We start from the raw sequence: 12,635 nt of genomic DNA, 5'->3' as shown, positions 1-12,635 counted from the left end.
TTCCATGATCATGGTACTTACTAAGGTTTGATTTTTTTATCTAGTCAAGTTCGTGAAACAGAAGAATGAATGGATTTCAATGTATAATAAATGCCTGAAATTCATTCATTCAATATATTTTGATTGGGTGTCTAAATGCACAGTAAGTTTTAAATAAATATAAATGGATTTCCATAATAAGTTCTTCCAGCCTCTAGTTTGGTACTTCTTTCTCCGTTACTTATAAGCAAAGAATAAGGAAAGAGAATTCCAGAAATAGAAGTTACATTAAAAACCTGAAAAAGCATGAAAATTGTTACCATACTCCAATTCCAGCTATACTTTCTCTCCCTCTAAGAATATAAGGTCTTCTATATATTTGTTGCATCTCTGACTTTTTTTGGTAAATGTTCTGCCCTTCTCTCCCTTCTCTTTCCAGTATACCCTATCTGGGGACGGTTATCCTTTTGCTGAAAGTTGTAAGAAATAAGCAAGGTCAGCCATAGAGCTCAATGAAAAACAGACTCAATTGCAGATGGGTCTTAAACAAATAGTTTTGTACATCAGACTTGCTACAAGGTATTGAAATATAAAAAAATAGCAGGGCACAAATACGTTGTTCACAAAATTATAGACTGTGAGCTCCTGAGAGCACAGATCACATCTCCAATCTTGTACCCATTACACAGAGTATGACAAGAACTAAGTGAATGTGTGCTGAGTGAGGAAAGAGCTGGGATGAGTATTACTAAATCCTGAGAGAGAGGAAAATGCAGAAGGAAGATAATACAAAACAGGTTTAGAGGGTTGTAGGGCAGTGTTTTCAAATTTCTTTAACCTGTATTTATAGGAAAAAATATTTGTATCATAAACCATAAAAATACACACACAGTTGAAACCAACTAAATTTATTTGTGAATCCCTGGGTTGTGACCTACCATTTGAAAAACACTATATAGGATATGGATGTGAAAAAAAAGGGGAAATGGAAGGGCCAAACTGTTAGTACCCAAGAGAGTACTATTGTACGAGTTATTGTCAACAAGAATTGGCATCTTTGCCAGTAATTCTCATTGGTAATGACAAGTTAATTCTTTCAGACAATAAACGTTTGTTCAATACCTATTGTGTACCAGCCCTGAGCTAGACACATAAGGATTAAAAAAATGAAAAAAGACACTAAAAGTCTGACTCCCTGATTGACATCTATTAATTGTCTCTCACACATATCAAATTTAACCTATCCCAAACAGTACTTTAAAATTTCCTCTAAATTTAGTCTTCCTCTAATTTTCTCTATATCAAAAGATATTTTCCTTTAGTTTCTAAAGCCAGAAATGTTGCAGTTGTTCCTGATACCTCCTTCCCCCTCCTCCCTCACATCCAGCTCCAATATGCCATTTCTTCCTTCTAAATACGCCTTAAATTGTGCTTTCCCCCCAACTTCACTTGGATATCCCAGCAGCTTCTTATCTGATCTCTTCTCACCCCTGTTTGCCTCCTGTTCTTAGCCCAATTTATTCTCCACTCAGCAGCAAAAATAATGCTTTTAAAAAGAACTCAAATCATGTCACTCTACTCTTAAAAAGCCTTAATGGCTTCCGATTCCTTACAGTGTAAAAATGCAAACCTCCTTAATAAGGACACACCTACTCCTGCAGACCCTCTGCCTGCTTCCCTTTCTGGCTCTCTCCTCTCAAAACAGCTCTCTCTTCTTCATAGTCCGGGCACAACGGCCTTTTTCATTCCTCGATCACACCGAGATCTTTTCTGCTTCAGAATCTTTAGGGATGCTGTTTCCTCTGCCTCTATATCTTCCCCCACTCTTTTTCAGTTGGGTCTTTTTCTTCTCTTCAGTTCATCTGCAAACACTCAGCCTAAAGTATTTTTCCTCTCTGACTCAAAGCAACTACCCTAATTCACAATCATGAATGTATTGGTTTGCTTGTTGATTTTTGCTTCATGTCTGCCTCCGCCCTCAGATGCAAACAGCTTGAGGGCAGGGAATAGCATCTGTTTTACTTACCAAGATAAACCCAACCATAGATGTGGTACATAATGGGTGCTCAAATGTTTGAGGAGCACACGAAAATGAAGTATTTCCTACACCTCAGTCATTCGAGTATCACTTCATGATTCAATCAAAGTTGTGTATCATCTGTTTTTGCAATGAATCCAATTTTTCTTTCTGTAGAATGTCAGTAAATCAAGTTTTAAAAAAGAATTAGCCCTATCCTACGACATCAAGTTGAGGAAATTACAAGTTAACTTTGTACATTTAGTTTTATCTAAAGCACTATAGAATAAATATGCATCTAATGAAATAATTTTTTTTACCCATAAACCATCTAAAACTATTTTGTGAGAAATGAATAAATGAACAGGAACGTTTTACTGAATGAGCCCTCCCTTTTGTGCAGTGCTAAGGACGCTGACTGGTAGGAGCACTGACACAGATTCAGCTCAGGCGGGACCTAGGTCTCCATCTCTCCATCCACATGCAGAGATAACACCAGCTTATGTGAAGGTGGGACCTGAATCTCCTTCTCTCCATCCACATGCAGAGATGACACCAGCTTATGTGAAGGCGGGGTCTGGGTCTCCGTCTCTCCATCCACATGCAGAGATGACACTAGCTTATATGAAGGCGGGATCTGGGTCTCCATCTCTCCATCCACATGCAGAGATAACACCAGCTTATGTGAAGGCGGGATCTGGGTCTCCGTCTCTCCATCCACATGCAGAGATGACACTAGCTTATGTGAAGGTGGGACCTGGATCTCCTTCTCTCCATCCACATGCAGAGATGACACTAGCTTATGTGAAGGCGGGATCTGGGTCTCCATCTCTCCATCCACATGCAGAGATGACACTAGTTTATATGAAGGTGGGACCTGGGTCTCCGTCTCTCCATCCACATGCAGAGATGACACTAGCTTATATGAAGGTGGGACCTGGGTCTCCGTCTCTCCATCCACATGCAGAGATAACACCAGCTTATGTGAAGGTGGGACCTGGATCTCCTTCTCTCCATCCACATGCAGAGATGACACTAGCTTATGTGAAGGTGGGACCTGGGTCTCTGTCTCTCCATCCACATGCAGAGATAATATTAGCTTATGTGAAGGCGGGATCTGGGTCTCCGTCTCTCCATCCACATGCAGAGATGACACTAGCTTATGTGAAGGTGGGACCTGGATCTCCTTCTCTCCATCCACATGCAGAGATGACACTAGCTTATGTGAAGGCGGGATCTGGGTCTCCATCTCTCCATCCACATGCAGAGATAACACCAGCTTATGTGAAGGTGGGACCTGGGTCTCCTTCTCTCCATCCACATGCAGAGATAACACCAGCTTATGTGAAGGTGGGATCTGGATCTCCTTCTCTCCATCCACATGCAGAGATGACACCAGCTTATGTGAAGGCGGGGTCTGGGTCTCTGTCTCTCCATCCACATGCAGAGATAATATTAGCTTATATGAAGGCGGGACCTGGGTCTCCGTCTCTCCATCCACATGCAGAGATGACACTAGCTTATATGAAGGCGGGACCTGGATCTCCATCTCTCCGTTCACACGCACAGATAACACTAGCTTATATGAAGGTGAGACCTGGGTCTCCATCTCTCCATCCACATGTAGAGATAATACTAGTTTATGTGAAGTTGTGAAGACTTAATGACAGAGTGATTGCGAAAGCCCTCTTCACATAAATGTGAGATTATCATGTTTATTTAAATGAATGAATGCTCTTCATTCCTTTGATACATCCCTAGCATGGCCTATCAAAGAAGAATGCAGGCTAGTCCCCTTCCTGGCCATGAGGATGTGTACCCTGGAACAGCCCCAATCCCCTTTAGCCTTTAGCTTATCTTTCAGTCACGTTCCACTAGTGAGAAACCTACTTTTAGAGTATTTGGAGTAACTTCATACTCCCTAATGTACAAAACTCCAACATACACTATGACTGTGAGTAGAAATTTAAAAAAATAATAAGCTAAACTTTAATGGGCACTTATTTCATACGAGGTACTCTGGTATGTATTTTATATTCACTATCTCATGTAACCATCACGACAGCTTTGTGGGGTAGATACTATCAATTACCCCGACTGATTTTACAAAGGGGAAAACTGGGGTATGTAGGATTAGGAATTTGTCCAAGATTATGAGTCCAAGGTGCTCTGGTTTGATTCTGTACATCTAACCACTAGGTATATGTCCCACCCAAACTAGCGTCAGGCCCCCTGGAGATAAATTTAGCCTTCAGTAAGTGGCATAGGATCTCACACAGGTGTCTTTTCTTTCCTTGTCTTCATCTATGATGAATATGTATTAACTTCCCTCTCTTTCCCCATTATTCCCTTCCCCTCCCCCAAAGAAATGACCCTGTCACCTGTAACCATATAAATCTCAACCATTGGAATTAAAAATTCCTGTTGTCCTAAACAGTTGGGCAGAAGGCAGCCATTAAAATGCCTTAAAAAACCCAACTACAATTGTTTGGCACCCTCACCATCTGCAGACATGGCTTTGTCGTTTTCACCTGAGAAGTAGAAGAAGCAATATTACTTATCACGGACTACCGAGAGGCTTAAGGCTTAATTCTAAATGACTAACAGTAGCTTGTAATCAAGAAATGTTAAGCCACGACAACCACTTCCAGAACTCAAACTGTTTTTTATCCGAAGGTTATGTACAATGGCAGTGGAAGGAACATAGTCTTTGGAATCAACAAGTTAGCCTGTCTGAGCTCTGCTTTCAGCATTTGTAAAGAAAAATCTCCTGGGAGGGAGTTGACTGTTGAACAACAGTCTATGAGCTAATATCTATAAAGCACCTAGCACATAATATTTGGTATAAGCTAAGGGTTCAGTAATGGTAAATGCTATTACTATCATATCTAAGTGTGGGTTATTCAGTCTTAGACACAGGAATAGAAGGCTAGTGTGCCTGATTTCTTCTCCAGCATTCTTCCAGTCGTAGTGGTTGGACTTTTCGAGAGACTCCAGGACCCATCCCAGCTAGGGTCTGGAGAAGAAGTGATGGCCATTCACTAGCTGCATCTTGCTTCAGTTTTGTCTGGTCCTTCACCAGTACCCATGGCCTGGAGTCCTTGCCTATATTCCTGCCTTGTCCACCAGTTCTCCCACAGCTCCTTGGTGCATGTGTCCTGAATCTCAAGCTCCCTCCCATCTGATACCATGCCTCCCCAGTGTCTTTTCCTTCTCCCTGGGCTGCTGACCTCTTGCCACTTGGACCTACCCAGATGCCTGTCCTTGGGTGGGAAAAGCTGGAGAATGATTTAGCTTTTCTGTTTCGAACCTATGCTTTTCCAGGTCTCCTATCTGAGAAGCAAAAATATTCACACTCAGGAGAGCCCCATTCCTTCTAAAGCCACCCTGACCCTCTAACCCTTCAATGACTAGTCTAGACTTGGCTTTCTCTACAGCACTGCTCTGGCCTTCTCCAGAACCTAGGAGGCTAAGGGTTGTTAACACTTTTTGACTCCTCTTTTTTCCTCATCTTGACAACATTTGTTTGTTTGCAACTCTCCATTACCCCTTACTCTCCAACCACTTCTGGCAGTGTGATTTCTTCTTGCCTTCCCCTCTTCAGGTGAAAAGTGCCTCAAAGCCCAGATTTTAGTGCAGAAACTCCTGGGTTGTTTTTATAGTCCCAATGTAGTACTTTGTTACAGCTCTATATTCTTAAGTTTTGTTCCAAGACTCATTATTTTACATTTATAAATATCAGGTTGTATTAATTGGTTCCAGCTTTAAAAATGTACCATTGGAGGTTATTTTCTTCTTGCTATTTTGACAGTGGTTTCTAAGCCTGGAGTGCCAAAGCTCTGATGTGGGCAATATTATGTAGGCATCCCTGAAGGACTGGTGTGGAATAGAAAAGATATACAGATTCTGGGCCTTGCTGTGTTCTTTGAAGACTGTACTGGCCATAATAGCTTCAAAGAATTTCAACAAGTTCCTAAGACATGACCTTCCCTTTCTGAAAACCACGCTGGCCAGGCTTGCCTTAATCAAGCTGTGCTTTTCTAAGCATCCTTTTACTTGATCTCCTGCAGAAGTTTTTAATACTTTCCCTACAAGTGACGTTAAACTAACTGGCCTGTAATTTCCTGATGTGTCCCTAAGCTCTATGAAATAACGGCATTAGGTTGGCTACTTTCCAATTCTTCCAGAATTTTTTTGTTTTGTTTTAAAATGCAAGATTGAAAAGGCCAAAGAATGCTTCCTGTCTCTCTTTTCCTTCATTTCTTCCATGACATACTGCTTTTCTGTTCCCAGTAGATCTGCCATTTTAATAACTTCAAACCTTTTAAATGTTTTCACATATTATTTGTTCCTATCTCTGAAGCATGAGTTTTCCATTTTTCATTTTGACAAGGGCCACCTCCACATAAGGGCTTACGATTCTATGGAATCTGAGGCACTGTCTAAGAAATGAGTTTCATTTTGAGAATCTGGAAAAGAGTGGCAACCAGATTATAGTAAGTCTGTGTTCTTTATTTGCAAATTATTATGAATGCATGCAGACTTGAGAAACACGTCTATACACCCAGGAAATAGGAACCATTACATCTGGAGACACTAATCCAATGCACTAGGCAAAATGCCTTAAAAATGCAGTGAAAACTGATTAGATCTGAAGGTATAACATGTGATCCTATATCTTATTAACTGCATTTTGTCCATTACTCTCATTCTAGTGTTGGAAAAATCTTTCCACATTTATTTTTCTCCCAGAAACAATAAAAAGGCCCATAGAAATATTTTAATTAAAGCATTTCAGTTTTAAAAAGTAAGCTCTTTTTTTTTTTAACTGATAGGAGTAAAGAAGAAAATTAATAATTATTTCTATTGGTAAAATTGTACCATATCACAACTTCCTAAGGCTTGTCCAAGTTCTTTGTGGCATGGAAACTTTGAGAATTGACTGTTTTTGAATAATTGAGTCATCAACTATGGTGGTTTGAAGCTGGAAGTACCCCACAAACCATGTTCTTAAATCTAATCCATTCCTGTGAGTATGAACCCATTGTAAACAGGACAGATTGATGAGATTTCGTCAATTAAGGTGTGGCCCACCTGATTCTTAACCCTGTAACTGGAGGCCTCTAAAAGCAAAATGAGATTCAAATATATATAGAAAGAAAGCCACAGAAGGAACAGCAGACGCTGAACATCAACGAAACCTGGGAGGGAGGGGGGATCAGGAGGCCCCACATGTGCCTGTCATGTGACAAACTGAGGCCCAAGGCCTGCTGGCGGCCAGCCTCACAACACCAGAACACTGCCTCTTCAGGGAGAAAGCACCGCCTTGAAGATGCCTTTATGTGGACTTCCTTTTAGCCTCAAAACCATAAGCTAATAAATCCCCATTGTTTAAGCCAATCCATGGCATGGAAACTAAAACACTAACTGAAGCATCAAAGTTCTGTTTTAGCAGCTTATTTTTGTGCGAGGAGGAGGGGTGGTAAGTGAGCGCACCCTTTCTGAATAAATCACAGACAGGCACACACCCACCAAAGCCCACACGCAGAGCAAAGCTCACGTCTAGTTGGGGAGGCAGGCTGAGCACTGCGATAAAATGAAGAAAAACACGGAGTGGAGTTTAAAACTTTTAAGGCTATTGGCCCTGACTTCAGATAAGCTGGATAAACAACCACCTTTTTCTTTCTAATTTTATCAAAGCCACATAGTAAAGACCTGAAATTTTTACATTCTATCTTGTAACAATGTTCACTTACTATATACCAAATTTAATCACAAATTGGGGAATCTTTGCATTTTGATACAAACAGATTTAGGAAACATTTCAGTTGGCTTTGAATGACCCATAATATTTTCCTTTTTTTCTTTTGGTCGGCATTGAGTATATCTGAAAATGGATAGATCAAGTTCTTTAATGGGGCCATAAAACATACACACACAGAAAAATATTTGTGAATATTTAGCAAATAAACAAGTTCAGTCATGAATCTAAAGCATGTACTTTTTACAGTGTTTGAAATGCTTTCTCAGAGATTTATACTTTTAGAATCCTAAGAATGCTAAAACATTGAGACCCATTCTATTTAGTGCACATTGTACCATGCAGCCATGGGTTTAGTTCACACTCCACGTTTTCCTACTGCTGTGCCTTTGCTCGGGCATTCCCTTTTCTTAGAGCACCCTCTCCTACATCTGAAAGCCAGCATCTTCCAGCCATGGACACACATCTCTTAGCCTAGGAAAAGGTTTGGGGGTAAAGGGGAGAAACCTGTGACTATTTATCAGGCAGAACTATGTGTAAATACACATTTTCCAATTTTCTAGTTAGGAAACTTCTTGCTTTCTCTGAGCCTCTGCTACCACATGTAATGTGGGAATATCTATATTTCCTTTTAGAATTTTGATGTGGCTAAATTGAGATAATAAATTTAAGATATCAAAATTATCAGTCCCCTTTTCTTTCCCTGCCCAATGACACCTTCTCCATAAACTTCTCTAGCTGCCCCTGTTCCTTGGCCAGACCTCTGAATCCCTGTACCACTTCACTTGTCCCTCATGAATTTCATCGATTAAGTTCTGTATTGTATAATTAACTCATCCAACAAATATTCATTGAGCGGGTACCTACTATCTGTCAGGTTAATACATACAATTTAGGCAGATATTAAACTTCTTGAGGTTAGAATCTTTATAATATTTACATTCATATGCATTTTCCCCACGTAGTCTAGCTAATGCCTGGCAGAAGTATCTGAACTTAACAAGAACGCATTTGCTAATATTTGATAAAACTGGACACTATGTAATGCAGGAACTATTTGCATACTCATTTTCATGTATGTCCACATCCCCAATCGGACAAACAGGATACTTTTCCTATAAAACTTATCGTTTTGGAAATGATGCTTATAAGCAATGCCAGTGGATGGGATCATCGTCATCATCATCATTATATAATAAGAACAGGAGCAGTAATAGCTAACACTTCTGAGCGTGGACACAAAGGAGAACATTCTCAGCTCATTCCTACACGCGTCCTTGGAATATTTCCTGCTAGACAAAAACACGATTTTCAAAAAGAAAAGGTGAATGAACACATGGGCTCTAACTATGTCTCTGTGGAATTATATTAGCACAAATCTGAGCAGATTTTCAAAGCACTGTGGCTTATAAAGAAAGACTCTCTCATATATACAATACCATGGTTAGATGAAATTCTAGGGTTTTATGGGAAATTACACAATTTCAAAATAAAGCTGTGTGTACACAACACCAAGCCATCCAAGTGAAAACTTGAGCAAATCACTTAGGAATGTGTTCCTTGCTAGCCCAGACAGTTTGAGTCGTTACTGGAAATATGTAATGTGGTTCTGATATTCTTTTACTGCTCATGGATAAACTCCACTGTAGTGAGGTCTCACTTTAATTTTCTGCTCCTAATTGACCGCAGGCTAAGAAATCAGAAGGCCAAATTGGTCAGAACTGTATTTAAAATAAGAATGGCTATGGCTCTGATTTAAGGTCAAAGAGAATATCCTAGAATTAGAAGTAAAGGTGAGAATTTAAGTGCATGGCCTTTATGATATCTATTTTGAGTTCTCCCTTCAAAATGAAGATCTAAAAGGAAGAAGAACTCGATGAATTTCCCGTGCAGCAGGAGCAATTCTGTTCAATTCTATTTTCCTTCTCACTGCAGAGCTCCTTTTGAGAAAGCAACATAAGGTGTCGTAAACAGGCTCCCCAGGTGCACCTGTGACAGGTGTCCCAGCTGCTACAGAACGTGCAGGACTTTAAGCAGACTCATGAGCAGGCTGTCTAAACGTAACTCAGAAGTCCAGAGGCTCCGTAAGACTGTGGCTTTCAGGTCTGCTGCATGGCCAACACTCAGCATGTGGAGCCCCGTAGGCACTAATGGTGCCTTTTCAATCCATCTGGAGTGAGACACCGAACAGGTCCTAGTGTGGAGGGACAGAGACTGGAAATGTGCCCCTTTCCTCAGGTGTGCTATCTGACCTTGGCCATTGCTGACCAGGAGCCCAAGTTTGTTTCACGTTCTGTATCCACTTCTGTTGCAGCAACTGATGTGAATGAGTTTTGGGTGCACCCAAGGTCTAATCTCCATGGCGCTCCACCTTGTCCTGCCTTTTCTTCCAGAACCATTCAGCAAAGGGTATATGAGTGCGCATGGGAGGCTTGTTGCCCAAAAGGTCCACAGGGAAAAGTGTGACAGAGCTACTTGTAAAATGGGTATCGCTGAGAAAAATTTATGCAATCAAGAATCAAAGCATACATTTGAGTGGACTGGCTTTTTAACTTAACTCTGGATTTGTAACGTTGTGCTATTCCCATCCAAGTCAAAATGCCTGTCCAGATTATATGTCAAAACTGGCCTGTTATCATGTCTGATTTTTACTGAGCATCTCTGAAGAAGAAAGACTCCTTTGGGGGGAGGGGGGCTAATTGATACCAGGCCTGAGAATTGGAGATGGATTTCTACAGCCATCTCAGAAGAAAACTTCCACTATTTTAAATCCAGGTACCACATAATGTTTCAACTGGAGCACACACTTTGGATCATCATAACAAAAGATAGAAGGTGTGTTATTTGACTCTAGCAGCAAAGAATAAGTTTGCCTTGATGATGAAAGCAGTGTAGCAAGAGTTCATACTATAAAATTCACAGTACTGTCCATCGTAAATAAACCCAATGAAATGCAGTCCAGATAGAGCCCAGGCAATTTTAAAAGCCCATTATGAAATCATCCAAAACCTGAGGCACATAAAAGTTTATTAGTCATCACCGAAATAAAATGCAAGCAAGTTCATCTTAGAGAGATCCAAAAATCTTTGTTTTAGATCTGCAGGGCCATAAAACAGTGCCTGACAAATTTTTAAGTGATGTTTTAATTAATCACTGGATTTTTACAGTTTCTTGCAAGCTGTAAGTGAGATATTAACAAGGCAGGGTGAGAGGAAATCCCCTTGTCCTGTGCATGGTTCTTAAGTTCTTTGCAAAACCCTACTGGGTTAGCCAAGACAGATTTTTGTATTAAGCAGCTGCTAGAAATGCAATAGACCATTATTCTGAAGAGTGCAGTTATTTTCACATTGATTCAAGTGGGAAGTAAAATGTGCATAAAGTTCACAAACCGATGGAAAATGATTCCAATTATGCCTCAGTCAGTATAGGAAATTCTTTCTGGGGCATTTTGACTTTATTTCTGGTGAAACCAACACTTTGTAATGAACTGATAATATGAACCCCCCTTTAATACCATCACACACTGACTAATTATCATTAAAAAGTATGACTCATCACCTTTTTTTCCCCACCACCTTTTTTTTTTGCATATGAAAATGTCTTATTTATAGTCTTCAGTTGGAGGCACTGGTGGTGCCAACACTCCAGGATAATTTTATTCCTAGAGGGAGATGTTACTAAGAGGGAGGAAGACTATGTTAGTGTCCATCATCAGGAACAAAGATCCCCAAAGATCCCCAATGAGGAGGAATTGGTTTTCAAAGAGTGAATTAAATCACGAATGGGTATAATGCTATTGATGCGGTTATCATTTTCTAAAAATTACAGGATTCTCTTCAATGAATATTTCTTACGTACCTCATAAAATAAGGGAGCAGTACCACCTGCAGGTTTTCTTGCCTTTTTAGATGAAGGAGATCCAAGAAGGTCATTTATTCCATTGATCTGTAAGAAAATTAAATTCACCCAATAAAAAAGCATGGCTCACTTAAAGAATGCTTGAATATATGTGGCTTTCAAATACCTAGGTGACTGGAGGGGCGAGAGCACCTGGAGAGGGAGAAGTATTCGTCAGTCAGGGACATATTTACGGTCACTTTGCTAGGCGGCTGGAAGCTGCAGGAGCACGTGCCCTCTGACATCCTTTCTGTCATTGCCCTCCTCTGACCTCTGACAGTGATGACCCTCTGTAGGCTTCATTTTCCGACGACTTACGGACTTCCCTGGAACCTTAAACAGTGTGATTTATTATTGCTATTACTAGTTAGTCTTTTATTTGAATATTCCTTGCAGAACCCAGCAGGGTGCCTGCCTGCTATGGTCTCAGGAAAATGTTTTCGAATGAATGAAAACTGAACGGGCAGCATTCTTGGGCACAAAAAGACTCGCTCCAGACTCATCCTGTCTCAGCGTTGAAAATAATCCACCAACATTTACCAAACTGCCCGGAGCATGACAGCCATGCATTCTGTCATCTGCTCGGTTCTGCCGTTTTGGGGTGCGGGCTCGCACGGGCCGGTACCTGCCGCAGGACGTCTTCCCACGAAACCATGCTGAAGAGCCGGCGCTGCGGGGCCCGGACGGCCCGAGCCAGGGCTCGGAGGAGCAGGTCATCCTCGGTCCGCGCTCCCACCACGAAAGCCACGGACGCCTTCCAGTCGCCCTGGTAGGACACAAGGCGTTAGAAGCTCGCACTCCTGACTGCTTGATTTTGCGTCAAAGGCTCCTACTGAAAAAAAACAGGATAATTTTCCTATAAAACTTAACTTAAAAAACGGGGTCGCTCGGGTTCGTTTCCCGGACCACGCACCCCTTCACCCCCCAAAAATTAAAAAACGGGGTCGACCTTGTAGTGTCTTGGGGCCCCGATTCGAACAG

General features: G+C 41.1%; 1 protein-coding gene across 12 annotated transcripts in view; it reads right to left on the bottom strand.

The window, feature by feature from the left end:
• SPAG17 (sperm associated antigen 17) overlaps positions 1 to 12,635 on the bottom strand; it is a 287,582-nt gene that overhangs the window by 225,542 nt on the left and 49,405 nt on the right. For 11 of the 12 annotated variants that reach the window (XR_013159174.1, XR_013159175.1, XR_013159176.1 and 8 more), the window contains exons 2-3: positions 12,280 to 12,420; positions 11,616 to 11,702 (exon numbers count right to left, since the gene is read on the bottom strand). Coding sequence is in view for 4 of the 12 variants with exons in the window: in XM_077119739.1 (XP_076975854.1) it covers positions 11,616 to 11,702; positions 12,280 to 12,420 (228 nt within the window). In the remaining 8 variants the exon portion in view is untranslated. Of the gene's footprint in view, positions 1 to 11,615; positions 11,703 to 12,279; positions 12,484 to 12,635 lie in introns of all 12 variants that reach the window. The other variant, XR_013159181.1, reaches the window with a different exon arrangement.

This window comes from Tamandua tetradactyla, chromosome 11 (assembly GCF_023851605.1).
Source record: "Tamandua tetradactyla isolate mTamTet1 chromosome 11, mTamTet1.pri, whole genome shotgun sequence".
Classification (NCBI taxonomy): domain Eukaryota; kingdom Metazoa; phylum Chordata; class Mammalia; order Pilosa; family Myrmecophagidae; genus Tamandua; species Tamandua tetradactyla.
Note: the sequence above shows the minus strand (reverse complement) of the source record. Positions and strands in the feature narration are given on the sequence as shown.